The 27831-nt window shown below is 49.1% G+C and overlaps 14 protein-coding genes across 14 annotated transcripts; 9 read left to right on the forward strand and 5 right to left on the reverse strand.

Annotated features, from left to right (window-relative positions):
• Positions 1–348: 348 nt before the first annotated feature.
• On the reverse strand, positions 349–2107 carry COCCADRAFT_32902 (uncharacterized protein; the record flags this gene model as incomplete). The annotated part of the gene is made up of 2 exons (XM_007709529.1): positions 349–570; positions 620–2107. 2 exons carry the CDS (start codon positions 2105–2107, stop codon positions 349–351), a joined length of 1710 nt encoding a protein of 569 aa, XP_007707719.1.
• Positions 2108–3306: 1199 nt separating this feature from the next.
• COCCADRAFT_1243 (uncharacterized protein) lies at positions 3307–4323 on the reverse strand (the record flags this gene model as incomplete). The annotated part of the gene is made up of 1 exon (XM_007709496.1): positions 3307–4323. The coding sequence occupies one exon, from the start codon at positions 4321–4323 to the stop codon at positions 3307–3309; it is 1017 nt and encodes a 338-aa protein (XP_007707686.1).
• A 1493-nt stretch (positions 4324–5816) lies between these two features.
• Positions 5817–5999, reverse strand: COCCADRAFT_84108 (uncharacterized protein; the record flags this gene model as incomplete). Its single annotated transcript, XM_007709575.1, has 1 exon — positions 5817–5999. A coding segment is annotated over one exon (183 nt), but the record flags the coding sequence as incomplete, so codon positions are not given.
• Positions 6000–8453: 2454 nt separating this feature from the next.
• COCCADRAFT_42587 (uncharacterized protein) lies at positions 8454–9144 on the forward strand (the record flags this gene model as incomplete). The annotated part of the gene is made up of 5 exons (XM_007709576.1): positions 8454–8554; positions 8603–8629; positions 8821–8911; positions 8959–9061; positions 9113–9144. Coding segments are annotated over 5 exons (354 nt in total), but the record flags the coding sequence as incomplete, so codon positions are not given.
• An 87-nt stretch (positions 9145–9231) lies between these two features.
• COCCADRAFT_84309 (uncharacterized protein) lies at positions 9232–9522 on the forward strand (the record flags this gene model as incomplete). Its single annotated transcript, XM_007709577.1, has 1 exon — positions 9232–9522. A coding segment is annotated over one exon (291 nt), but the record flags the coding sequence as incomplete, so codon positions are not given.
• A 127-nt stretch (positions 9523–9649) lies between these two features.
• COCCADRAFT_47928 (uncharacterized protein) lies at positions 9650–11230 on the forward strand (the record flags this gene model as incomplete). The annotated part of the gene is made up of 1 exon (XM_007709578.1): positions 9650–11230. A coding segment is annotated over one exon (1581 nt), but the record flags the coding sequence as incomplete, so codon positions are not given.
• Positions 11231–12021: 791 nt separating this feature from the next.
• On the reverse strand, positions 12022–12849 carry COCCADRAFT_84090 (carbohydrate esterase family 12 protein; the record flags this gene model as incomplete). The annotated part of the gene is made up of 2 exons (XM_007709579.1): positions 12022–12492; positions 12553–12849. 2 exons carry the CDS (start codon positions 12847–12849, stop codon positions 12022–12024), a joined length of 768 nt encoding a protein of 255 aa, XP_007707769.1.
• A 1809-nt stretch (positions 12850–14658) lies between these two features.
• Positions 14659–17027, forward strand: COCCADRAFT_32906 (uncharacterized protein; the record flags this gene model as incomplete). Its single annotated transcript, XM_007709530.1, has 6 exons — positions 14659–14783; positions 14869–14940; positions 14989–15606; positions 15654–15860; positions 15908–16188; positions 16243–17027. The coding sequence occupies 6 exons, from the start codon at positions 14659–14661 to the stop codon at positions 17025–17027; spliced, it is 2088 nt and encodes a 695-aa protein (XP_007707720.1).
• A 790-nt stretch (positions 17028–17817) lies between these two features.
• Positions 17818–17973, forward strand: COCCADRAFT_84075 (uncharacterized protein; the record flags this gene model as incomplete). Its single annotated transcript, XM_007709580.1, has 1 exon — positions 17818–17973. One exon carries the CDS (start codon positions 17818–17820, stop codon positions 17971–17973), a length of 156 nt encoding a protein of 51 aa, XP_007707770.1.
• A 365-nt stretch (positions 17974–18338) lies between these two features.
• COCCADRAFT_32907 (glycoside hydrolase family 64 protein) lies at positions 18339–19646 on the forward strand (the record flags this gene model as incomplete). The annotated part of the gene is made up of 1 exon (XM_007709531.1): positions 18339–19646. The coding sequence occupies one exon, from the start codon at positions 18339–18341 to the stop codon at positions 19644–19646; it is 1308 nt and encodes a 435-aa protein (XP_007707721.1).
• A 709-nt stretch (positions 19647–20355) lies between these two features.
• COCCADRAFT_22560 (uncharacterized protein) lies at positions 20356–21090 on the forward strand (the record flags this gene model as incomplete). The annotated part of the gene is made up of 1 exon (XM_007709513.1): positions 20356–21090. The coding sequence occupies one exon, from the start codon at positions 20356–20358 to the stop codon at positions 21088–21090; it is 735 nt and encodes a 244-aa protein (XP_007707703.1).
• Positions 21091–21819: 729 nt separating this feature from the next.
• Positions 21820–24136, forward strand: COCCADRAFT_84193 (uncharacterized protein; the record flags this gene model as incomplete). The annotated part of the gene is made up of 4 exons (XM_007709581.1): positions 21820–22768; positions 22823–22952; positions 23030–23548; positions 23596–24136. The coding sequence occupies 4 exons, from the start codon at positions 21820–21822 to the stop codon at positions 24134–24136; spliced, it is 2139 nt and encodes a 712-aa protein (XP_007707771.1).
• A 57-nt stretch (positions 24137–24193) lies between these two features.
• COCCADRAFT_1250 (uncharacterized protein) lies at positions 24194–25509 on the reverse strand (the record flags this gene model as incomplete). Its single annotated transcript, XM_007709497.1, has 2 exons — positions 24194–25144; positions 25201–25509. The coding sequence occupies 2 exons, from the start codon at positions 25507–25509 to the stop codon at positions 24194–24196; spliced, it is 1260 nt and encodes a 419-aa protein (XP_007707687.1).
• Positions 25510–25887: 378 nt separating this feature from the next.
• On the forward strand, positions 25888–27360 carry COCCADRAFT_84232 (uncharacterized protein; the record flags this gene model as incomplete). Its single annotated transcript, XM_007709582.1, has 1 exon — positions 25888–27360. The coding sequence occupies one exon, from the start codon at positions 25888–25890 to the stop codon at positions 27358–27360; it is 1473 nt and encodes a 490-aa protein (XP_007707772.1).
• Between the last annotated feature and the right edge of the window lie 471 nt (positions 27361–27831).

Genomic DNA, 27831 nt, shown 5'->3' on the forward strand with positions numbered 1-27831 from the left:
AATATTGTTTGCTTACTTCTCTCACGCATAACCCGGCAAATGCGTAGATTTTTGCGTACCTGCTTACAACCTGCATTTTTATGATGATTGACTTACAACTAGTGCGATGCTTAGAGTGCATAGATCCACTTGAACATGTTCGAATCCCATGAACTCGCACGCACGTATGAATGATCACATATGTAAGTTTGGCTGTAGGGTTAAACCCAGTGATTGAACTACAGGTTGCGTTCAGGGTGAGATTAGGTTCCGTCAAGAAGGTAAGAGCACATGGCGGCATTGCGTAAATCTATCGATTGCTCCGTAACAAAATTCAAGGCGTCAATCCGAGAGTATTCTACTATCAGCCTATGGGGGCGTTGGAGTGGCCATCACCGGTGTCTGCCAGTAGGCATGTGCTTCCATAGCAGGGGTGGCTGTCGAAGTATTGTCGTCAAGGCATCTGCCAAACCATCCTTTAGTAGTGCACGTCGTCGTGGTTGGCTCACTGGATGTAGTCGTAATAGTAGCAGTGGCCGTAGTGGTTGTTGTTGTCGTTGTTGTTACGTCTTTGCAACCAAACCAGCCAGGCTGTACAAGTTAGCAATGTTTGCAAAATTAATTGACTAGGAAAACATACTGTCTGACAAGTGCTTGTGCTCGTTGTAGCAGTCGATGAGCTAGACGATGTTGTCGACATCATGGTAGTTGTCGCATCCCGGCATCCCCACCATCCAGGCGTCTGGCATGTTTCTGTCCGGGTCCTTGAGTAGGTGGTACTTGTTGCTGTTGTTGCGCTCGTTGTCGGCTGCTTATGTGTGCCGTTTTCGAACTTCCACAAGTAACAATCAACACACCCTACATCCTCTTCTTGACATGTTGCCGCTTCGTCGTATTTCATATAAACGTTCTCGATGGCGTACCTCAAGCTGTGCGTCTGGGTGCTTTGTCTCCAGCCCCAATCTTTAACCACGTCGTATGCACACTTCCTTCCGGCATGGCAAAGTGTTTCGAATGCATAGCCGCCGATTGAGCAAAAGCTTGTAGCTCCATTACAAGTTCCCATATATACCGGGTCAGCTGTGTGTCCAAAATGAAAGACTCCCGTGTCTTTGCTGGGTGGAGCAACGTCGCTAGCTGCCGGTAGTCCTAAGCGCTTCGCTGCCAGAGCCTGGGGATAAGCCTCAAATGTCACAGCAGGAATGCCATGTTGGAGACTGATCAAAGACGCAAGTACTCCACCTAAGCTATGTCCGGTTGTCATTACGTGGGAATTCGGGTAGAGCTTCATCACTTCTTGATAGAGCTCGAGAGTTGCGACATAGTACCGGTTTGGCTTCCGCAACTCGTCCTTTACACATTGTTCATCACAGGTATAAGTACCCGTTTGACAGTCACACACTTTGCGCCACAGGTAGGTACCGCCCTGACCGCAGCAACAGGATCCGTAAAGATTGTCGTTTTCCTTGTCGTGCACAGAGGTTCCGTTGCCTTCGAACATGGCTACCGTAGTTCCTTTAACGGCAAGGATGATGGTGGAGTTGGTGTCATCGCTGAATACATGGCCGCGGATGCCGCTATCATCCCAACCAAAAGGAATGGAAGTGTCATAGTCTTCATCCACATCCATCCACCCGGGATCATCGCGTCCAACCTTGTACGCATCCTCCGACATATTTGCAAAACTGATGATGGTTTCCTTATCTTTAATATCCGGACCCGGAATGTCTTCGGCCATCCAAATGGGAGACATGGGTATTTGGCTATCATAGCTGTTGAACGATGGCCTTTGGATCTTTACTGGTGCCGTCTTGATGGCGAAGGGTCCGACATGGGAATCGACACCGGCAGCTGCAAAGTGCTCCGGTGTGACATCAAACCTTCTCGCACGCGGCCCAGGTTGGCCGACACCGTGATTTATGACATGTCGCAATCTGAAGCTGTTTGGCCTCGGTGATGAATTGGTAGTTGCCGCGTCCGCTAAAGCCGTGGACCCACGGGAGTGGCCAAAGTTGGTATAGGCCCAAAAGATACCCGCTATCAGAGCGAACTGCACAAGGATACCAACGGCAAGGAGAGAACGCGAGGGCCTGCCTCGAGTATTATGAGATGAAGTGTGAAATGACATGATATGGGAGCACTACAGGAGAGATGAAGGGGCGAGTGCTGAGGTGTTATGATAAGCGCGTCGACGACGGCCAAGTCGCCGCCTTCCGCACGGTCGTGGCTCGTGATCGAGACGCTACGACAAAACAGGTTAGTCAGCTTTCCACGTCATCTGCTTTCACCCACGCGCACCGCTCATCTGCTGCCTGGAGATTCTGTCATCTCATGTATGATCAAGCTCAACGCTTGCGGACGGTAAAATAGCATTCCGCCGTCAAGAGTTGCAGTGTTGCACTGGCGTGGCGGTCTGGGCGTCCCGAAAGCGTAAGAAATAGATGCAAGCTAATGCATCGTGTCCGTCTCCAGCCTAAAAAATAAGCTAAGAATGTTCGACCGTTATCCAGTTGTGCTTTTGATTGATCAAACATGTTGGGGGTTTAGTTATGAAAGACAAGTCCAGACCGTGAAATGATGAGGTCCAGTCTGTGTTAGCAAAGCACTCGTGAAGATCGGAAAGCAGTGTTTGCAGGAGAGCAAGAACACCTAACTATTTTGCTGATGCTGTTAAGCTATGTTGCGAAGTTCTGTAGGGAAAAAGCAAGGATAGTGGAGTTACAATATTTCGAGGTTTCATAGGAATTTCTATATTGGTGGTTCAGATACTTCCGGCTATATCACCCTCCGTTTTGCGCGCTCTTTTCGATGTAGGTACTATCTCTCTTCTCAAAGTAAATACAGGTTCCTCTTGTCATTAATCTTCGACCAGATGACCAGATTGAGAGATTCCACGCTGAAACATATATGGGTTTATTTGAATCCCCGACTGTTGTTGTAGGTCCTCTAGTCAATCGCTCAGCCCGACTGATGAAATGTACAGGACATATCGAGCGATACGGGAAGGTGTTTTTGGTATCGAGGAACCTGTAGAGCCGCCTTGAAAATCATGATATCTGTTGGCATAGCACCTGATGCCGTTCTGCCGCTTGTGGTGGTTTCATGTTCTGGTATCGTAGACCCAGAACCTCTATTTCAGCACGCCGTTTTCATTGTCCATCAGCGACGGTTGAACGACCGAAGATGAGAAGGCAGCTTCCGAAAATGGCGAAGCCTAGTACAGGACGCCGAACTGCTGAGGTTCGCTTGGATCCAGCGGTGCCATTGATTGTACCTTCTGATCCGTAGTACATTACTGTTTTCTCTGAAGCTTCCATCTTTACATACTCATACTTTGACACCTCTATTTCGTTTCTGTTTTCGAATCCTCAGCGTCCGCACAAGATTGATGATAATCATGACCGCCATGATGGCCGTGATAACAAGAATACACGCGAGCGGCGCCAGAATAGAGAAAACCGAAAAGACGAAAGATGCCATACTAAAGGAGTGGTTGTCTCCGAGAGACTGTGTAGAAAGCCCGACCTGCATCGCTGAGAGGACAATCGTCGTGTATGCGAACCAAGTGATGAGGCTGTTGATATTCTCGCGCATGAACGATCCATACGTAGTACAACCGCTAAGATACCCGCGTATCTCGCCCATGACCAAGCGGTATATCCAGTTCAGCCGCCCAAGACGTAGCTCGCCATATATGAAGCGTTGGTTGACACCTATGTGGCCTTCCATAATATCTACCGATGGAGCGAGAGCTGAGTTGAAAGGTGCTACCTGCGGGAGGGTGCAGATAATGTCGCTCACAAGCGCCGACCACCCAGCCCAGGTTATCTCTTTGGGAATGAGCCCGTGGAAGATAGCCAAGTTGTAGTCGACCTCTCGTTCGATGAGCGCAACGTACGACAACAGGAAGCCAAGTGCCGTCTTGTACACATGTTGACGGGGACAGATTTCCGTTTGCCAGAATACCGGGCAAAAAAGGAAACGGGGTAATGGCTTGATAAGAATGGAAGAGGATTTTGAAGAGGACCAAATAAGATGTAAATCCAGTTGCTCCGTCACCATAATCTCCCTTCCTTTGACGATCTGGTAATGGAGTGGCCGGGGTGCTGTTGGGAGTCCGACAAGCCATAGCCAGTTATGGATCTCGTTCAACCTGCTGACATTGAGTTCGATGTCAAGAAACGCGCCAATATCGGCGGTGACAGGTTCGATCATATAGTTTCTGCGGAACGTTGCTGGTAGTAAAGACACCTCTGGTTGTACGGTGCCATCAGGATTTGACGTTTTCAGGGGCGCCGTGCGAAATGGCACAGGTAGCTGTTCACTCGCAGCTTGCGAATACATTTTTTCGAGCGACATTCAATCGAGGGGCGATCTGTGGTCTTGCTAGAAGAGAGCATAGTAGCACTGAAGAGAGCGACACGGCGCAATCATGTAGAAAACCATGGCGCGCTGCGGATTCCCACACTGCCACAACGGCGGAATGGTGCGGTAGATTTCTCGCCTAGCCCTGTCTCGTAAAGCTGGGGTTGTTCCAAATTGCCGAGCTTTATTGATATCGTTATACCAAAAAGGTGCACGCCAGTGCTGACAAACTGAGTGATGTCCTTCTCCTTTGGGAAATTTCGCCCCCCAAAATCTTTCCGCCCCCAACATTCGGGCGTATATGCCAAGGCTTGGGGCCAGCATGCAGGAGCCTCCAAAAATTGCAGTCGCGCATTTTTTCTGCAATAGATAACGAAAACAAAGCGATCTTTGTTTTTCAGTACATACTGGAAATTCGTGGATCAAGTGTTCGCGATGGCTTCGGCCGCGAAGGCTCAGCATTCGAAGTTCGATGCCCAGGTTAGTAGTGCTAGTATTTCTCCATGCATTTGCTGAAGAAATAGTCTTTCAACCCTGGATTGAATGTTGTATATCCAAATGATGAACAATCGTCGGTCAAGTTGTCGGTCAAGGTCGAGTATGTCACCATGCATGCTATTTTGAACCTGAGTAACAAATGCTGGCAGAATCATTGCCATCCCCGGTCTTGGAGCGGACCCTGAATACACATGGAAGAAAGACAAGGTGCATTGGCTGCGAGATGCCAATATGCTGCCAAAAAAGATCCCACATGCTAAGATTAGCGTCTTCCAGTACCAATCACAATGGTTTGGAAAGGGATCTGTCGACGAAAGGATAGACAATGTGGCAAACAAGCTGCTTCACAGTCTAGATCGCTCAAGAGTAGTGGGTGTTGAATGCCACCCTATCTGGTTCCCTGCTGATATCCACCCAGAACGAAGCAAAGACGCCTATCATCTTCATTGCTCATTGCCTGGGTGGCATCATCTTAGAAAAAGCTCTACTCATGGCACGATCGCGTCAACGAGACTTTCCAAATGTCTACCCCTGGGTTGCCGGCTGCTTCTTCCTAGGCACTCCATTTCATGGTACATCCAGTCAGTCAAAAGCACTGGTTTTAGCATCCATGGCTGAGCTTGCTGGCTGGGGTACTCCATCATCCCTTCTCAAAGTCCTTGAGAAAGACTCAGAGATCCTGCGAAGTATGCTTACAGAGTTTTCTTTTATGGCGAGAGACGCTCAGATTCGGCTACTCTGCTTCTGGGAAGAGAACGACAGTGATCTCGTCAACTATATGGTAAAAGGTATTTCGTGGCTCAAAAAGAAGGAGCGCATTGTTGATCAAGATTCTGCAACCATCGAGTCATTTGAGAGCCTCTCTCTCATGTCGGATCATTTCCAACTGAACAAGTATCCCGGACCGAAGGATGGAAACTTCACTGCTGTATCTGATGAGATCAGAGAAATAGCAAACAAAGCAGACAGTATCATCAAAACGCGCCAAAACATGCTGCGGCAATCGCAGGTAGATGATCGCACGTATCATAGTATGATAGACGCTTTGGGAAAAGGATTTGTGGATATTGAAGCAGCCATGAAGGGCTCTTACCGGGAAGCGAAAAGCACCAAACTCTCATCGATCTTGGAACTTGCCAATTTCCAGCAATGGAGAACCTCGGATACCAATCATGTCTTCTGGATTCATGGAAAGGCCGGAACAGGCCAAGGTGCTATCGCATCTTCGGCTCTAGAGTACCTGAACCAAGGTGCTGACCACAACTCATTAGTTGCATCTTTTTACTGTGACCAAAGTGACAGGATGAGGCGCACTCTGAAGGGTTTGTTACAAATAATTATTCGTCAGTTACTAGATATCGACCAAGACCTTGCACGCCACCTTCTCCTAGACTCTCGGGGCAGCAGAGATGTCGGGAGCCAAATCTTTGACCCGGAAGAAATGTTGAAGATACCTGCACTGTGGACAGCCCTGCAAAAGATGGCTGAGGATATCCGAAACTCAAGGATATATATCATTGTGTATGGCGTAGAGCAACTGGCGGAAGATTCATTGGAACACTTCCTTGCATACATGGGAGGAGCGATTGAGCCCACAACCGCGAGCCATAACGACGAAGATTTTCGGCCTATCAAATGGCTCCTGCTTAACCGCAGTGGTCGCCCGAGCATTGAGAAATGTTTGAAGGGTAAGGTGCCAGAGATTGATCTTAACGATGCAGACAACTCCGCTCAAGTTAGCGACGACCTCAAAGCACACATATCTGTGCGTGTGGATGAACTTGCCCTTCCAGCTTCTTTGGCGTATTTTGTGAAACGCCACATCTACCTTCGCGCCGAGGACAACTGGATCTATGTTAGTCTCGTCGTACGAGAATTGAAGAACGCATGGAAACCAGGACGTACGCACTATGCCGAGATTAGGAAACTGCTAGAGTCATTCCCATATGGTCTCACCGACATGTTTGAACACATTCGAAAGCGGATTCTTAGCCCGCAAGCTGAAGGATACGAATATACGAAGGAGATACTGCGTTGCCGAGTCCTATCATACATAGCTCCAACGATGCGAGAGCTTGCTGTCATGGCTGGACTGCCTCATGACGACCTAGAAGATCTTGAAACGCTGAAAGAATACATAGTACGATGTGGAGCATTCCTTACCTTGAGAGGCAACGACTGGGATCTGGACAACAGTACCGTTGAATGGATTGACATATCTGCTGCAGAACACCTTGCGGTATATGCCAAATATGATCTTTCGCTGGACCTCGACGATGTGCAGCACGGTATCATTGCTCTGCGCTCATTAGAGTACATCTACCAGGCCATCGAAGTACAGGATGTATCGGTCGACGATGCCGAACAGGAAGAGACTGAGGCCGCCATTGACGTAGAGAACACACCATATGGAGCAGATACTGACTCTGATGAGTCCGACTCTGATGACATGAGCGATGCATCCTCAGCTCAGGGCGATGACGAGACTGAAGACCTTCTTGATGTCGACCTCAGATACCCCGTTCGTTATTGGGTAGAACACGCGAAACGGGCGCCGCCTGATGTTCTTGAGGAATTCAACTTTAGCCATCCCTTTTGGCAGAAAGACTCCAAAGATCGTCAGAAATGGTGGAATACTATCCGGGAAGTACACGGTATGGAAGGTCAAGAAGATATTTCGTCTCTTCACGTAGCCGTGATTCTCGAATTTCCTGCTTTGGTCGACCACCTCATAAACCTCAACGGAACCCCCAACATACATGAGCAAGACTCGTTAGGCCTTCAAACCCTCTACTATGCTTGCGAAAATGGAAACGAAGAGATCATCAACATTCTGCTTGGCGCAGGTGCAGATGTTGATTTCGTAAGCTCTGATGGAAGCCCAACAGCATTGCATGCTGCCTGCAGGAATGGCCACTACGACATTGTCAAAATTTTACTCGACCGCAACGCTAGCGTAAACGCTCCCTCTCCTGAATATGGCACAGCGCTCTACGCAGCTGTTGGTAGCCTTGATAACCGCATTGTCGAGCTTTTGCTGGATCATAACGCCGAGGTAAACATTCCTGGTGGACCGCACCGACGAGCACTGAACCTCGCTGCCTTTTCTGGAAATCTGGATGCCGTGCGTATTCTGATTGAACGGGGTGCAGATATTGACCCCAATGAGGAGTATTGGTACGTAGTGTTCATATCTGAGTCAGCACTGGAGCACATACTGACTAGAATCTCCAATGGATAGGTATGGCTCTGCACTTGGTGCTGCTGTGCGACGCGGACATGCTGGTGTTGTCCGTTATCTTCTTTCAAAATCGTGGAACCCCCAACTTCAAATCAAAACCTACCGAAGTTTACTGAGCGCTGCAGCCACCTACAATCACTTGGAGGTCTTTGAGGTATTGTTGAAAGATGAACACCGAGTTTTGATTCTAGAACAAGCCCTACAGGCAGCTGCTCAGAAAGGCTACGCTCCAGTCGTGGCCGCGATATTGAACCGGGATTCGGAGCTTTCATCTTGCTCGCTGAGACATCAGAGGTCATTCTCACTAGCGGCTTTCTACGGTAGAACGGAAGTCTTGAGACTGCTATATCCCCGAGGAATCGATCAAGCACAACTCGATGAGGCTTTATACGAAGCTACCGACAATAAACATCTGGAGACCGTTAAGCTTCTTTTGGAGTTCGGTGCGGACCCAAACGTCGAGGGTCCTATGTAAGTGTGCCAAGCACATATTGTAACCAAATGCTGACCGATTTCAAGTTACGGGTTCGCATTAGCAGCTAGCGCGTAAGTATGAGCTATCTTTGAGACTTTGGAGGACGATGGATGATTTCTTCAAATACCCCTCCAGCGAGCTTTCCTGCCAGAGCTTGCATACCAAACCTTCACTTTCACCGGGCTACCTCTTTTTTCCCACTACCTCAACAGAATGCTCGAGATTAGGACTGGCCATTGAAATCATGCTGACTGTAATCCAGGTACGATGGCACGATGGAGATCATGAAAGCCCTGCTAGACAAAGGAGCTGATGTCAATAAACGTGGAGGGGACTATGGTACAGCTCTTCAGGTATATCCCATAATCGACGTAGCAGTCTTTCGATGCTGACTCTCTAGGCGGCTGCATGGTTCGGCGATGCCGACAACGTGAAGTTATTACTGGATCGTGGAGCCAAAACCAACACTGCACCCATTGGTTACTACGGCCATGAACTACAAGGTAAACACTCTTCTATTGTACTAGTGCTTCTTGCTAACTTGTGATACCCAGCTGCCGTGCATACGGGTAATGAAGCCACCATTCGCCTTCTTATTGAACATGGAGCGGATGTCAATGCCTTTGCGGGCCACTTTTCATACGCCATAATTGCAGCAGTTGAACAAGGTGACAGTACTGCGACCAGGATTCTGCTCGAACACGGCGCTCATGTGAACGTGCGTGGCGGCGAAGACAACTGGCCCGTGATCTCGCTCGCTGCCTCAACTCTACTCACCGAAGATCTGGAGCTTATCATCAAGAACGTCTCAGATATAGATGCAGCCTGTGCTAGGGGAACGACTGCCCTGATCAACTGCGCGGATGCATGCGATATCGAAGGCCTGAGATTTCTGTTGGCGCATGGTGCTGATGTACATATCTCAAGCGAGAAATATGGCACTGCACTTCACGCAGCCGCGTAAGTACCTCGTCTTATAGCTCGAGCGCCGCTGACAAGAATATAGCGCCGAGGGCGATGAAGATTGCTGCGAAGTCTTGCTCGAAGCAGGCGCCAATGTCAACGCTATCGGAGGCCCATATGGAACAGCCCTGCAGGCCGCTGCCTGGGCCGGAGACATTGAGACTATACATGTCCTTGTTAAAGCAGGTGCCGACATCACAATCACTGAACCCATTTCGGGCACATATGGAACGGCTCTCCAAGCCGCGTGTGCTGCTGGCTGGTTGAACGTTGTGCAAGAACTCTTGAAGCACAATGCTGCAGTTAATGTCCGACCAGCTAATGGCATGTTTGGAGGAGCATTGTCTGCAGCTGCAGCTGGTGGACATAGAAAAATTGTGAAGCTTCTCATCAAACATCATGCTGATGTTAATGCCAGTGGAGGCCTTCACGGCTTCCCGATCCTTGCTGCTGCCCAGTCTGGTGTTTTATCCGTTGTTGAGTATTTGCTCAACAACGGTGCAAATGCTACAGCTTCAGGAGGCCTGCTTGGATCAACTGTGGCGGCTGCTGTCAAAGGTAACAACATTGACGTTGTCAGAAAGTTAATAGAACACGGAGCGGATGTCCATGCAAAGGGAGGAAAATACGGTGACGCTCTCCAGACCGCTGCGATGAAAGCCGAACTGCCTATGATTGACGAGATTCTCGATAGGGCGATCGAGCTTGTTAATCATAAAGATGGCAAGTATCATACAGCTCTGATAGCAGCTTCTTACTTCAACCGCATGGATGTCGTCAACAAGTTGCTGGACGCTGGAGCAGATTTCCGTGTTCAAGGAGGGGTTTATCGGAATGCCATCGCTGCTGCTTCGATCCGTGGAAACAAAGCTATCCTGGACCGATACCTGACTATGAAACCTCCGGATCATCTGCTCGATGAAGCACTCGTCGAGGCTTGCGCCTATCGCCAAGCTGCTTGCGTGGATGCATTGCTCAAAGCAGGTGCTAATGTATACGCTCGCCATCAAACTCAGGGCTCCGCATCTGACGCTATCGATGCGCCCGAGGAAAAAGATTACAATTCTGATCTCGAGGAAGACAACTTGGATTCAGATGCTGCATCGGAAAATAAGGAAGACGAAAACGAAAACGAAAACGAAGACAAAGAGGAAGAGAAATGGGTAGGTGACAACGTCTCGGTATCCGGTCAGACGGATGAGGGCAGCGTAACAGACTTGCAACTGGAAGAAAATGTTTCTGAAGAGGCGAAAATACGGAAGCTGTTGAAGGAGGCTCAAGACCGCTGTAAGCGCAATCCGACCGTCAAGCGTTTCAGAACAGTGAAATATGACCATATTCCACCCAGTCTGAGTGTAGGGTCACATTCCCATTCGTCAGCACCACCACTGCCATCAAATGCGAGGTATGGTACATATGAAGCTGCAGATTCTGCAGACCACTACGGAGTTCCATACGGCCAGCACTCGCAAAGTTCATCGAGCCTACCTTATCATACACGATCAAGAACTACAGAAACCATAACTGAGGCCGAACACGAAACACCATATCCTTCAATAGGCACAAGGGGAGGTACATTTCCGCTTGAAAATTCCGCTTATCAGGATTTCGACGTACAACCGCCAGGTCCTTTGCGTACAAAATCCCCGGAAGCTATTGTCTCACGACGAGAATCTGCCCCGTTGCCTAATTCACAACGACCAAACCCACTGACAGGCACTTCTGCTGCACCTCAACCTAATGTACAACCCTCAAAGAAAGGCAGTGCTGATCATGGGCTTAAGAGGCAGAGCAAAGTTGTCAACCGGAAATCTGTTGCAAACCTGGAAGCACTCACTAGGTATCAGCAGCAACATCAACAGTCAAGCTACTCGATGGATAGGCCACCCTTGCATTCTTCAATCTCTGAACAAGATCATGAAGTAGACATCCAGCCTTCTCGTCCACCACCACACCATATGTCTGGCTCCTATGATTCACAAATCACTCCCATCGCTATAAGAAACGAGTCATATCCTCCACGAATTCCGCATCGGAAATCCCAACAATTCGCTCAATTCCAGCCATATGGATACCCAGGGCTCTCACAACCGACGCAGGGACCATATTGCCCTTATCCACAAGGCTCTTCGTCACAGCAGCCCTATGTACCCTATCCCCAACATGCTGAGATTTCGTCTCCATCATCGACCCAAGGTAGCCAGTACACAGGAAATAGTAGCCAGTACCAACCCTGGGACACCCCTCCTTCCAGCGTAAGCGGCTTCACCAGTACGCAAAACACGAAAGAAACGAGAGAAAATCGATGGGCGAGCGGAGGATACGATGGCGAAGGATACGATGACGAAGGATACAGCTGAGTGATCAACAAGAACATTTCAGTCCACACAAATAGCTTTTTTCCTAGTTAATGTTGTACATCAATGCAACGATACCCCCTCTCCGACCCTTCCTTGGACTGTTCACGAAGCATCCCAAACCTACTAGCCACAAGAAGCACCTAAGCAAGTTTCCCCTCCCTAATAAGCCGACTCAACGTCTCATTTCCCACCGTCCACTCCTTAAACTCCCACGTATACTTCTCCACTAGCAAATCACTCACCATCCGCCCAAACACCACCTCTCCCCACGGATTCAAATGCGTGCGGTCCCTCGCCGTGCTACCGTTTCCCACCCAGTTATACGTGTCAGCACCTGCTTGCCCAATCGCGTTGACGTACGCCGTCGATGCCTTGTTGAGATCGATGAAATGCAGGTTGCTCGACGTAGCGACGTCGATTGTGAGTGCGCTTTCTCTAGCGAGGTTTTTGATGACGCGGTCGGTGGTTGTGTTGAAGGTGCGGCGTGTGAGTGGTGTGACGAGGATGGGTATTGCGCCTGAGTTCTTAACTTCCGAAGCGAAGGTTGCGAGGTTGGTGCGGTATTGGGCTGGGGAGACGCCTGAGGTTTCTTTTTGGTCGTTGTGGCCGAACTTTGTTACTGTCAGCTTCGATATTTCTTTGGAGTTTTTGAAAGAGGCAAGGATGGTTACCTGGATTGTGACGTAGACTTTGTAGTCTTGCTTGTGGGCTGATATGTCGTTGATTACTCGGCCCCAGTCGCCGCCTGCGCGGAAGGATGCTGTTGTCGCACCGCTATGTCCGTAGTTTTTGCCGGAAGATCCTGGAGCGACGGTCTTGGAAAGGAATGCATCGCCCCATCCTCCGCTGGTGGCTGTTGTTGAGTCGCCGGCTAGGAGCCAATATATGGGTTTGATGGCGGCATCGCGTACTAAGCTGCTTGGTGCTGCGAGAGAAAGAGGTAGTAAGGATATTAGGGTAAAACGCATGACTGGGGCTGCAATATGTTTCCTCTTGTTTGGAAATCCGACGATTGATAAAAGATGTCGACTATTTAAAGTAGTAAGAAAGGCCCTGCTTGCAACAGTACGCCTTTACATCTGTAGTCGTCTCATATTTATACCGCTGACGGCGGAAATAGTAGTAGGCATTTTCCATCATGTATTTAATTTAAGGGATTCATACTAGATCATCACTATGCTCTCAGTAGTATAAGAAACGGTTCTATTGTCGGCAGTTCTTCCTAAAGTTGTCGTAGAGATACTAAATAATTCGTGCAATTACTTTGGCGGGGAAACATTGCGGGGGTGCATTGCCGATCACCAGGAACCTCGCGGTAATTTGATCCGAGAGATCCGTCTTTGAGGATAGATCCTCATAGTGCAATGTAGGTACACTATTTGCTCAGGATACAGACTAGAGAGTTTCTAATCAGAAGACTAGATGGCTGCCGCGTGAATGTGATTGATCAGATATTTGGCAGCTCACGAACAAAGACGCCTTAGGAGCTGCAGGACGGTGTTGCCGTATACATCCACACAAAAGACACGGTAGGTAATCAAATCCCTCTCATCCTCAAGATAGTGGCAATAAGCCTTGTCTTCTAATGATATATCTAAGTAGGGATAGAACTAAACGGCACGGAAGCTAGTTGAGACGCGATATCCGATCCGCCTCTGGCTCGCCAGGCAGCAACACAACTCAAAATCATTTAGTACGCTCTCGAATATACCGCATATTTCCAGTCGACATTTTCCTAGAAATCCTTATTTGGCGATATGTCGCTTACCGCCGTAGCATCGGCCATTCTTCCACCGGTCCACTTACTCACTTACTCCGCTTTGATTGGGACGGAACTGTATCAGACCTTCATAGTAACGAAGATTACCTACAGAGCGCTACCTAGGCCGGCATTTGTGGGTTTGCAAAAGAAACTCTTCCCAGCCTACTTCAATGCCCAATACCTGCTTTTGCTCGCCGTCGCGCTGACACGTCCACCTTATGGACCATTCTCATCGTTCGGAGAAATGGCCAGCTTCATTCCTTTTGCAATAGCCGGAGTGACTGCAGGATTAAACTTGACCCTGTATGGGCCTCGGTCTAGGGCTTTGATGATTGAGAAGGCAACTCAAGGTACGTGGAGCTCCTGTGTGATTCGTTGCTCGAGACCGTAACAGGATCTTTGAGGCGAAATTCCAGTGGGCTGTTTGTACGACATGCAACTAATGCAAGGAACAGCAACACGCGATTCAAAGAGTGAGGAAATGCTAGTGTTGAATAGGGCGTTTTCTCGTGCGCATGCGATGAGCATTCATCTAAATCTGATAACAATTGGCGCAACGCTTTGGTATGGTTGGCAGCTGGCTTCAAAGCTGCAATTTTAGGGCTATTATGATCTTTGAAAATAGACGAGTGGATGAATTAGCGGGCTTGTCAATTTAGAGGTAGAAGGAGTGCAAATATCAGGGACTCAGAAGCGGTTAATGGGTCATCGTCGAAGGCCTCCTACTATGTATCATAGGAGATCCCATTGCCTGGCTTGTCTCGCAGATCAAAACAACAGAAGAACCAGTAAACGCTGACTTGTTCACGATGTCTTTAGTGATACTTGCATTGTTCCAATGGAGATGGAATTGTGTATCTGGTAAGGCGACCACGGGTCCCCGCGTCTCCGCCCCCAGCCTAAAGCAGTTAGACTGGTCGAGGAACGGGTAGGAATGTTTTCTCCGTTCCGTGTCGGGTTGAACACTCTCCCCGACCCCCTACTTTTGCTGCAACTTCCACACGAATAATTTTGAATGCGGGAAAACGAGGGGAATTCCGCTGCAAAGGCGGAGCAGCCAAGGACTCTACAAGCGTGTCAACGCTGTCGGAATCTGAAAACCAAATGTTTGCCGAGTAGCCAATCCGGTCGATGCCAGAAGTACTACTTGCTCCACCATAGCTATGGATGCGAAAGTTCCTCAAAGATGGTTTAATTATGTCAGAAATGTGCTAAAATAACATAGGTGTTCCACTTCCGGAAACGAGTGCGTCTGGGCTGACGCGCCCCGACGAGCAAGAAAGCTACGTGCCCCTTCGTAAGTCGGCGTCTGCCATCAGCATCTCCTGGGTCTTACTCCATTCAGACGCATTGCTCAAGTTGAACAAACGATTGATGGGCTTGTAGCCAAACTCGTCTGTGCATCTGGAAATGAAATCACGGCTAGCTCAGGGTTCATTCCACCTGCCGTTCCACCAAAGACGACAAGACCAGTTGTCACAGGAGGTTGGATGTCTGTTGAATCCCAATCAGAAGCACGCTTAAGGAGAACTTCGGACGATGCTGAAGTTGACCGCCAATACCTCGAAGAAATCCGTGGTATACATGGCTTCGATGATCGACAAACTGCTGGTCAACCTTCTGAAGGTCCATTCAGGCAGACAAAGCGACTCGAAGACCCCATAGATGATGAGCTTGTCCGGAGTCTGCTTGTTTCAGGCGAAGCAGAATCGTTGATGAAGGAATTTCGTTCCATGTCGATTACATTTCCATTTGTTGTTATATCTCAACAACTCTCCAGCACCGACCTGCATGCAGAGAGGCCAATGCTTTTCCTTGCAATAATGACAGCAGCATCGTGGAAGGATTACTCGCAACAGAGGAGGCTTGACACAATATACCGCACGGAACTCGCTCATCGCACAATGGTCCGTCCTCGGAAGACGCTTGGGCTAGTACAGAGCGTTCTTGTTTATCTATCCTGGTACTTGTCCTCTACGTGAATAGCTTGCGATATGCTGAACACAAAAGGTACCATTTTGTTTTCAGCCACAAGACGCAACAGATCTTCTTCCTACACCACCTTGTGATTGGACTGGCACTTGACATTGGTCTCCACCAAGATTACCAACCAATCGATTTTACCCCTCCACTACGGGGTAGGCCCTCACCGCCATCTAGAAAAGATTTACGAGAAAGGCAAAGAACATTCCTTGGTTGCTACTACATTTCGTCCATGTATGTTCTTCTCAATGAGTGTTTGGTACTTTGTTGACATTATGCAGGGTAGGCGGTGCTTTTCAAAAGCCGAATCTACTCAAGCATACACATTTCATGACCGAAGCGGCTGAAAGCTTGGGAAAAGAACTAGAGTATGAATCCGATGAAGTCATTAGCCACCTGATCTCCCTGCGACAGATTGAGGAGCAAATACAAGACATTCTGTTTACGGCAGATACGGCGCAACTGTCACTATCTGACGGACGCATGCTTATGCATTTGCGTTCTATAGAAGGCCAACTTGATGCATGGAAAGCACGATCCTGTTGCTCTGCATCTCAAAGATGTAAGTATCTTTCTACGTCAAAGGAATTACCTGGGCTTCGCTTATATTACACAGTGCTCGAGCTTTCCTTCTCTTTCAGTAAGACACTGTTGCACAGCATCTCCCTTCGCCCACATGCACTGAACGTTCCCCCGCCACCACAATCGGCACAGCTCAACTCTTTGTTCTCTGCACTGGAAGCTGGGAAGAAATTCTTGGATACTCTTCTATCTTTTCCAGCTAACGAGTACCATTTCATATCGTTCTCTGAGTGGATGCGTTTGCCGTCGGTCATCATGACGGTAGCCAGGCTGTGTATGCCTAACGATGACCATGCTGCCTGCGGCTGGGATGCGCAAGCAGCTCAAGAGCGAGTGCGTCTTGAGCTGTGTCTCGAATCTCTTTGCTTCCGAATGCAAAAACTATCAACATACGACGAGGTGAAGCAGCCCCACAGCGACTTCTGGCGAGCGATGTGTTTCATGATGGACTTGACGAAGACTTGGTATATCCGTAAGATCCGACCGAAAGCACCAATGCAGAAACCTATGCAATCTCCATTAAGGGCGACGACGGAGACAGGTACGGCCGAGGCCTCGTGTCCAATCTCTGCCATGTCAACTGTATGCCCCATGCATGGATCAGAGGCGCAGTACCCCGCACTGGCTGATGCGAACTTCACGTGCGAAGGCAGTGCGGAGATGGATGGCGCTCCCAATGGGAGCAGTGACCCGTTTGCGCTAATGAGAAGTGCAGATTTCGACATCGAGCAGTTCTTCGATATGGCCGGAGGCATCTGGGGTGACCAATGCTATGACAGCTACTCAGACATGGCTTTTGGTAGTGGTGCGTCATTCTAGCATTTGGTAGGCAAGATCAGATGATTAGCCTAGCGCTACACACTGGGAAAAGAAATTACTTACTAGCCTCGGCGTTTGTTGCGCAATTCTTTTCGTAAATGGATCCAGGACAGGCCTATACCACGTGTTGTCAGCCCCGGCGACCACACCTCTAAATGTAACCCAAAGACACCAACTTGGTGCACCCATGACAGAGCATCACCACGGGGTGATGGTGAGATGGACCAAGTGAGAAGAGAAAATAGTCATACACCACTGGAGCTTTACGCTTGGGCCTACTCGCATACCAAGATGAAATATGATTGCTTCGGACGACTCGACCACATTCGTGCAAGTTCTCGGTGGCTTACAGCGTGACCGAAGCATACCAAAATCGAAGATCTAGCTGGCGGCGATCAGTGCCAGCTTTTGTCCACAGAAGAACGCTACTGATGAAGCTTGGAAAGCATAGGTATGGGAAGTCTTCACGTTACACATCCCTATTTGCTAGCCTAAGAGCTTGGGATAGCTCAGTTAGTAGGGATACGAGTAGGGTAGTTATGGCTTCCCGGCAGTATATGTGGCGTGGGTGATCACTCTTACGCTAAAGCAGTTCACGAGATGTCAGGTTAGGCACTAAAAACGCAATGCTCTGGCTCGCGCCCCAACCGCGAAAACGTCTCTGGGCGCTTCGTGCGCATGGCTTAAGCACTAAGTGCTAGCATGTGAGACCTTTTTACGAGGGTCACGTGCTTGGAGCCCTACATAGACAGTAGTTCCCGTACTGCTGCTTACCATTCTTCATCGCTCTATGCTGACAGCTACTAGTAGGTTCTATCCAATACCAGCTCGCAGCCTCGCCATGGCGCAATCCCACCACCCCGCAAGTCAGCATTGCCAGGCACGAGTGCATCTCCCGTGCTTCTTTGACATGGGCCTTCCCGATCGGGCCGCAAGATGGTGGTGATGGTTTCCGCGCTGTGGTTGGCTGCCACCATTTAACTGCCATTGCTGACTCTTGGCGAGCAGGCGCCGACCGCTAACCGGTTTACCCACCCCGGCAGGGCCATCGCATTGTGACATCAGCTGGACCCTTGTATTCACGCCTTGAATTCCACGTTGTTGACGACGCGTTTTGCTGTCATCCATGTATAAATCTCCTTGTTATCTCCATGCATTACGCGTCTAAGCATTGACTTTACCTCGAAGCATCCTTCGCATTGTCGGCTTCTTCTTTCTCTCTTCACCTTTCAAACAACAGCGCCCTCGATATACTTATCCTTGTTTTTTTGCTTCTACACCTGTTATCCTAGGAATTGACAACCGTCCAACATGAAGGCGTTCAAGAGTTTCTTGAACAAACGTCGCCAGAGCTTCCAGAACCGCAAATCGAAACCGGCAGAACAACCTTCCGCCCCTGCCAAAGCCGACAGTCTCATCGAGACGTCAGCACCAGCGCCAGCGCCGGCGTCCCAGGCCAATGGTGACCAACAACAAGTGTTAGCTGAAGCTGCCCCCGGAACCCTTCAGCTCGCACTCCAGAACAAGTCTAGCTCCAGCACAGTATATGCATACATCACTGGCCTCGCCCTCGAGCGGGGAAACACGCCGATTTTTATCCAGTCAGACGGCCAGACTGTGTACTATCCCGTAGGGCCCAGTGAGATCCTGCAACCACTCCAGGCTGACGTCGCCATTCCGCTCGGTAACCCCGGGAATACTGTTAATGTCAGAATACCAAAGATTGCTGGTGGTCGCATCTGGTTCAGCATCGGTGCGAAGCTCACCTTCCGGCTCAACCCCGGCCCTGCTGTCGTCGAGCCCAGCGTAACCAACCCTAGTGATCCAAACTTCAACATCGACTGGACCTTCTGCGAATTTACCTACAACGATGCACAGCTTTTTGCTAACATCAGTTATGTCGACTTTGTCAGCATCCCAGTTGCGATGAGCCTTACCAACACCCAAGGTCAGACGCAGAGCGTACCAGGCATGGGCCCTGATGGACCGAAAGTGTTGCAGGACAGACTACGCGCCCAAGCAAAAAGTGATGGGCGCCCTTGGGACAAGTTGATTTACGAGAATAATGGCCGTGCATTGCGAGTTCTGAGTCCGAACAACCTACTTGTCGGCAATGCGGATGCGTGGGGTAATTACTGGGATGGCTACGTCCAAGCAGTGTGGAACAAGTTCCGCAATGAAGATATGATCATCAACACACAAGCTGCTGCTGGTAACCTGCGAGGTCGCGTCCAGGGCAACGAGCTTCAGCTTGGCGAGGCGGGTTCTTTCACTGCGCCGACAGCAAGAGACATTTTTACTTGCAGCACTGGACCTTTCCAAACCGGTTCCAACCAGGCTCGCAATGCAGTCATTCCTCGTCTTGCAGCTGCCTTCAACAGAAGTATTCTACTCAACACACCTGGCAATCAATTTCCTAATGGCAGCAACCCAAGCCAATACTACAAAGACCCGACGACGAACCACTACTCACGCATTTTGCACGAGATTCAGAAGGATGGACGCGGTTACGCTTTCCCCTACGATGATGTAGTCCCAGACGGTGGTCAGGATGTTGCAGGAACCATCTTTGATGGAAGCCCGCAGCTGTTTACAATTGCTGTAGGCGGTAATCAGTAGTGTGATTGCTGCATTGCTAGGTGTTGTTCATGTTTATCATGGTACAAAGAATGGGAGTCTGCTGTTTGAGACAGCGGTTTTAGCAAGCATCCTTCATCACTATATACCTCTTCACTGTATTTTTTCTTCATCCTAGAATTCCACCATCTTTACATCGAGGCGTCATTGCCTAGCTTATAGAATATCGAAGCCTGTTTGTATATACCAAACTGTATTCTGCTCACTCATGTTCAATACATACTTTTGTCGGGAAATTATCCATGCACTTTTCATGGGGCCCTCACCTGTACATTGGAATATGACGGCTGACACTAACTAAGGCGCACTAATTGTATATTTTCACTGCCAATAAAAGTTCCACATGGGCGGAATTCACGACGAATTACCGAAAGAGGGTTGTGAAAGCACAGAATGTGATTCTAAGTGGGCATGGCTTCGACACTGTGTTGCCAATAGCAGGCAGTGTTGCCTGTTCTAACCGGGCAATCATGTATTCACTATATCAACACACCGTTCACCGTACAGTGGCAGATATACAACACTCACTAAGTTCTCATGGAACTTACGACTATATATTTCGAATGCTCGTTTCTCCTATATACTATATTCAGGTCATTCAACTACAACTACATTAACCAAAATCACCATTACGACTCTAACAAAATCCACACTTCAAAGACTATTCATAAATCAAACAGAATCTACCACCATGTGCCAAGGTTGCATTAACCTCAACGTTGCGGAGCCTTCGGAGCTCCCTGAGCTATACCAACAGGCTGTAGCGAAACTAATCGAGCACAGCAAGAAACTGCTCAAACACTGCACCGAGATGGAGGACTACTACCGCTCGATGGGCTATTGCTATCACACTTCGCAGCTCACTAGGCGCGAAGCAATGGCCGACTGTCCCACCCACGGCCCTCAACTGCTCAATCTCGAAGAAGCCTTCGACCTCGACGACCCAGAGGATTACCACATCCTCTTCAAACCAATGGAGACCAGCATAACCCTCCTGAAGGAAGTGATCTCAGACGCCGAACATATCCCATCCAACACCCCAACCCCCCAACTCGCCGAACTCCTCACCAACTCGCTCCAACCCAAACTCCACACCGCCCACATCACAATAAACAACATGCGCACATACTTCAACTGCATAAACTTCTACACCACCACCCTCCGCTCACTTACCTGCCAGTCCAGCGGCACACACTCACTCAACACCAACAACGAAACCCCCTGGCACCACCGCAATCTCAACATGCGCACCGGCCAGTGGGAACTCGAGTCCATGGCGGAAGAATGGACTGATTACCTAAATTGGGTCACTTGTTTGCCGGAGACGCAGGTGTGGGTGCGGAAGGGGGAGGACGCGAAGGAGATTGCGCTGAGGTGGTTGGGAAGGTTTGTTGTTGTGGATTTGGTGTTGGCGGATATTAGTTGAGGGGTTGTGGGGATTGGAGGGAAGGTTTTTCTGTGTTGGTTGTTTTGGTAGATGGGTTTGGGTAGAATATTTGGAAAGGTGTCAGGGCGTGCTTTGGGATGTTGTTTCTGGGATACGGATAGATTTCATTTACGGGAGGATAGCAAGAAGAATACATTATTTGAAGGAATTTTTTGAGGAAAGACTTGATACTATCGTGATCAATATGGATTTGGTGGTGACTGCTGCTCGACTGCATTATTCTCCTTGAGGGACTGGACTGGATGTGTGTCGGATTTGCATCTTGGCTTTTACGTAACTATTGAAACTTGGATGACTTTTAAGCAAGAAATGATTGGGAATGGATAAGTGAATAATGCTAGTTATGTCTTACTTCGCTATTATTGTACCTTTCGAAGATGATGTAAAAAAGCCACTTGTTGTTATTAGGAAAAAAGGTAATGGATTTCTTTCGACCTCCTTAGTTGTCTTTCTACCGCTACATCGGTTAAGTACTACCAACACGTTGTTTGTAGCCGGGTAGTGATTCGAGCATCGGAAGCTCGCATGCACAATGACGCATTCTCTCGGCTGAAGAAATGCCAAGCCCACCATTAACAGCCGCAAGCCGAAGCTACTGGACATCCGACGCGTCGGACGGCTACCACAATAACGACGGAAGTTCCGTCAACCACATTGCCTCCCGTTACCAACTACCCACAAGCGCATTCCTGCTGTCATAGATTCACAATGTCCACACGACCAGATCAGCTGGTAACGCCATCCGAAAAGCGGCGTCGTATTGACCGCGTCGCTGCAGCATGCGATTTGTGTAGAAGGAGAAAAGTCAAGTGCGACGGTGAATTACCATGTGCATACTGTGTACGCAAAGAGCGTGAAGCTACATGTACATTCAGCGGTTCAACTCCACTAAATCAAGCTCACTCGGTGGTGGAATCTCCAACTATACGCGCTCATACTGACAGCTCGTCTTTTCGTCGCATCCTATCCGCTGGCCATACGCCGGAAAACCGAGAACACAATGTTCGTGAAAACAACTCTCAAGGATCACGATACCAGCATGAAGCCGCAGAAATTACAACATCACTCTCACCTACACTGAGTAGAGACGACCAACAGGGCGATACCGCGGTCCCTCTGGAAGGCCGTATACTTCGTGACGCACAAGGCAAACTAATCTTCATCGGCGATTGCGCCCCACTGTCCTTTCTGCAAACGGTCAAACATCTCATCACATCCGAAGTCGATTCGGGAGTTTCGGTGCAGGCCGCGAGGGATCCCATTATCGAAATCACGCGTCCCCCATTGGCCGGCCAACAACAATGTCCACCCATTGAGTTGCAACATGTAGATGCCCTAGTCCAAGAGTACATTGCAGCCAGCAGTGGTCTCGTACAGTTATTTCAACGCGAAGATCTATTACCAGAACTGAAAAACTGGGCGAGCAACCAGGCGTCTAGCCCAGACGATGTCGCTGCCGCTGTCTTCTATCTTGTGCTCGCTATCGGTGCTCAAGACAAGTATGAAGACAAGGCAGAGGCCTGGTTCAAACACGCGCTCAACATACTTCTAAAGTTCATGTGCAGTAATATGAACGTTTCTACCGTTCAGGGCTTCACATTAGTAGCTATTTTTATGCTTCGCGCGTCGCAGCCAAATGGTGCATATTTGTACTTTTGTAAGTAGTCGTATGTACAAGTGTTTGTAGGTGTCACCTGCTTACGATGGCTAGCCTTGGCTGCACGTACTGCATACGCAATTGGCCTCCACAGAACCGAAGTCAACGCTTCTTTCGGCGAGAATATCAGATCGGTACGCGACCGTATTTGGAAGAGCTTGCGCGTCATTGACCAACTCATCAGGTGAGTCATTATGATTTCCCTCATTCATTCAGGCTTCCATAGTAAACATACACTGACATATGATGTTCGCCATCCAGCAATGTCCTAGGTCGACCACCCTCCACATCTGATGTGGACTGCACTGTCAAATACGCCAATCCTGAAAACATACGGTCTGATACCAGTGCCAACATACTGGATGCGAGTGTGCAAATCTTCATGATTGTCGAACGTGTCGTTGTCGAAGTGTACTCTCGCAAGCGGATATCTCTACGGATCGCCGACTACGTCTCGAGGCAACTGAAAAACTGGGCGTCCAAATGGCTCGGAAATCTCTCAGATATTACAGCTCGACAACCATCTCGTGAGGCAGTAGTTGGCGCCTGCTCCACTTTATGCTCCTACTACTATGGCATAATGCTATTGACACGGCCATTCCTTATTTACGAACTTTACGAGTACATGGGCGCCTCACTCAAGAATGGAGGCACTCCTGCTGATCATCAAGAGAAGCGCAAATATGCGGATGCTGCAATTGACGCGGCTTCAGTATTGATTGATACATTAGAGGTTTTAATAAAAGCAGATCAATTGCCACGCAGGATGCCCTTGGTAGTGTAAGTTACAACGCACATTAACACTGATATTTGCTAATCGATCCTAGATCTTGGCTCTTCACTGCCACACTGGTTCTAGCTGTCGGTATTCTCGGGAACTCTGGCCTTCTTTTAGAGGAAAGCTGTAAAGATGCAATTGCCTGCATGGACTATTTTGGTGCGGTTGATCATCATGCTCGTCAATACTCGCATGCTGCTCAGTCCCTGCTCAAAATTACAACTGCACACGCGAAGAAAAGGGAACTACACTTGCGCCGAAAGCGGAAGCAAGCTTCCTCTGAATTGTTTGGTCTGTTACCATCGGAGCAAACCCCTCGAGCCCATCCAATCGAAGGCCCTCAGCCACGACCGGAGCCCGGCTTGCCATCCTCCACACAAGCTACTCTGCAAAACCCTCCTGCACAAGCTCCGCTTGACTGGACCATCTATGACGCCGACTTCTTTGCTCTACCGTGGCCTAGTGAGAATGACCAAGGTCTACAGGATTTCCTCCAACCAGGCACCTATAATCTGGACGGTGCGTCTGTGGCGGATATACCGCTCTTCCCTATCCATAATCAACAGATGGGCAACACCTTCTTCCCGTAGTTCAATCGACCGTGTGTTTGTATCCAAAATATTCGCAAAACTTCCTACATCTGGACTTCAATGTACGACTTTTGTTTCGCTGGTTTCGTCTCTTGATGTCCGTAGAAATGGAATCAACTTGGTGCCTCCGGTACCGACTAGCTCTTGTGTCTTTGGCTTTTCTGCAACCATTTCTGTAGAGGCAGAAGCGATATCTCTCCTCTTTACATGGCTTGCCGGCTTCGCTGAATGACTTGGTATGATGATGTACCTCGTTACAAGAGCAATGTGTTTGTCGCGGAAACCACTGAGTGCTGCAACAGCTGCGTTGAACGTTGAAAGAAGCACATCGTTCTCTTGATGTTCGTTTACATAGCTGCGAATGTTGGCAATGGCTTCAACATCATCCAGGAACCGGGCGTGGGGGCCGGGCATGTATCCGCGCATCTCAGCGTGGAAACCGCCACTTCTGGAATGGTCTACCGAGAGCACGGCATCGAAGAACTGGAGCAGGGAAGACTGGCCATTGGAGCCACCTCGGTAAGCTCGCCATGTACCCTTACCATTGCCTTCATCATAGAAGACACCATTTGGCAGACCAGCAGCCGCCATGTTCATGCTTCCGGCCAGAAATGGTCTGATGGTATGGTAGAACACATGAGGGTCGCATCGTTCGTCCATACGTTCTAGAAGTTGTCCAATACTATCCACACCTCTCTTGAAGTACTGCAGAGCATGCACCACTGTCGCAGCATCATCCTTTTCGACGGCTTCGATCGCACCGAGCATGGTCTCGATCAGTGGACCGGCCCTTGCCTCCATGGCATTTGAGATGATGAAGAACCACGATTCATCATCACTGCCAGTAGCTGTATACAGAGCAACCATATTCTCCGGCTGAGTCAAGTCGGCGTCGTTGGTTAATGGTCTCCAATTCCATAGGTTCAGTGCTGCATATGTGGCGACGGGATGTACCTCAAGGTGCTCGGCAGTCCGAAGGAAAGGGATAGTAATTGCAGGAGGTAACCGCTGAGTATCTGGTTAGTACTCATCTTCGTCTCAGTCAAGCAGGATGCTCTCTTTACCTCTGATGGTTCAGGTCCTGTCCAAATGTACCCTTGAGCCATGACAGCTAGCATTGAGTGGGCTCTTTGCCATTCTGCCTCATTGTCTAGTTGAGATACATCAAGGATCGGCAACTCATCAACAGACTGCCGTATCTGCTGAGTCTCGATAAGCAGAGGGAGTTTCTCTATGATCTGTTCCCATGGGCGGTAGTAGTCTTGTGATAGTCGGGACAGTGGTGGCTCAGCAGGAAGAAAGCCGTTTTGAGATATACCGTACTCCGGTAGTGCAGAAGTGCATGGTAGACTGAAAATTTTGTGAGGACTCATTGTGAAAAAAACAAAGCAGAAGCAAACCAAAGTAACGTTTCATGGATTCTAGAAGGCTTTGAATATGCAGGGCGGCGAAGACCGCATTTATCATGAAACCACATTGGCCCACTTTGTTAGGCCAACCAAGTATCCAAACCTCGAAAGATTTCAAGGCGTCGGATCGGAAGGCGGACGGATGCGCGTCGGATGCGCGTCGGAAGACTAAAAGAAGGTGCTGGCCTAATGCATATCTGCCAGACCAAGTGCCGGAGTCTAGAAGACGTAATCGAAGTAGCCAGCATATATTAAGTGTCTTTTTTCTCACTACGACCTCACACACAGGTCTTTCAGTCGTCATCCGAACGTTGTATTACACTGCCATTTCGGTCGATCACCATGGACACCACGAGCGCTATCGAACAACTCCGCCAAGGCCAAAAGCCGCAATGGCCCACAAATGCCGAGTCATTCGACTTTGCCCAGACCCTTGATGAGAGTACCGAAATACCGCATACATTCCGCCCCGAATTTATTGTCCCTAGCAAGGCGCAGCTCAAGCGAAAGACTCTCAAAGACGATGCACAAACCGCAAACCCAGCAGCGAGTGCAGAGGACGAGGCCATCTACTTTTGCGGCAACTCGCTGGGTCTCCAGCCAAAAGCTGTCGGCGAACACTTGAACGCATACCTCAAGACATGGGGCTCAATAGCCGTTGGCGGCCATTTCACCGCCCTTGAGGACTCGCCAATCACTCCTTACCAAGACATGGCTGCTGCATGTTCAAGAAAAATGGCCAACGTTGTTGGTGCATCGCCTTCTGAGATTGTTGCAATGAACACATTGACCATCAACTTGCACTTGATGATGGCGGCTTTCTACAAGCCAACTGAGAAGAAGCACAAGATAATGTGCGAGTGGCGGCCGTTTCCCAGCGACTGGTATGCGATTGAGTCGCAAATCGAGTGGCACGGACTAAACCCAAAGAAGTCGATGCTTCTGGTAGAGCCAGACGATGGATATACCATGACAACAAAGAACATTCTGAAACTCATTGATGACAACGCCGATGAGCTTGCACTCATTATGCTGCCTGGAATCCAATATTACAGCGGCCAACTCCTTGATATCCCAGTCATCACTGCCCATGCACGGAAACACAACATCACAATTGGCTGGGACCTCGCCCATGCCGCCGGCAATGTCGAACTCAAACTCCACGAATGGGACGTCGATTTTGCGTGCTGGTGTACATACAAGTACATGAATGCCGGTGCCGGTGCCATCGCAGGTGTCTTTATCCACGAGAAGCACGGCAACAACGACCACTACAAGGGACTCAAGGGCTGGTACGGCCACGACAAGTCATCTCGCTTCCAGATGGACAACAAGTTTGTTCCTACACCCGGCGCGCAGGGCTTCCAGTGCTCAAATCCTTCGATTGTCGACCTCACCTGTTTATCCGGCGCTCTCAGCGTTTTCGAAAAGACATCCATGGCCAATTTGCGCTCAAGATCATTACTACTAACTGCCTACGCCGAATACCTCCTTTCGCAAATCGCCACACGAAACATTAAGAATGGCGAGTTTCCGTTCCAAATCATCACACCTACGGACCCGCGTTTCCGTGGCGCGCAGCTCAGTGTCTTGCTGCCTGAAGACAAGTTTGACGAGGCTAGCGCGAGGCTGGTGGACAACGGCATTGTGTGTGACAAGAGGAAACCGGGTATTATCCGTGTTGCGCCCGTGCCGCTGTACAATACTTTCGGTGATGTTTGGAGGTTCATGCAGGTCTTTGAGGATGCGATAAGGACGGAGGAGAAGGAGCAGAGTCAGTCGCAAGCGGCACCGGTAGTAGAGGCGAGGCTATAGAGGGGTCCATGTTTGTTTTTTGAGCGAGTTTTGACAATTTATATGTGATATCATTTACCATATAGCGAAGTGGTGTGGTCGGCATGGGTGGACATGTGGACGGTGTAGTGGTACGAGAGGACTACGAAAGAAGGCCACCAACATGACACTAGAATTTTTAGTGATATAAACAATTCTTAGAAAAATAAAAAGAGTGACGTTAATGATAAAAAAAAGAAAAGCAGAATATCAAGACCCCTTCCTCGTTTGCAACGTATTCCCCCACTTTGAACATAATCACGCCAAGGCCGGAATGTAGTCTGTCACTATGCACAGATTAGGTAAGCAAACTACAACTAACGTGTTCCACCAGTAAGCGGCCCACCCCAGTAAGTGGCCCACCCCACCAAACTTGACCTGACGTTCTACGCAATTGAGTCACAACAACGTAATAAAATAAGATAAAACTTGAAAAATATAATTTATTATCTA

The sequence above is a fragment of the Bipolaris zeicola genome (genome assembly GCF_000523435.1).
Source record: "Bipolaris zeicola 26-R-13 unplaced genomic scaffold scaffold_9, whole genome shotgun sequence".
Lineage (NCBI taxonomy): Eukaryota > Fungi > Ascomycota > Dothideomycetes > Pleosporales > Pleosporaceae > Bipolaris > Bipolaris zeicola.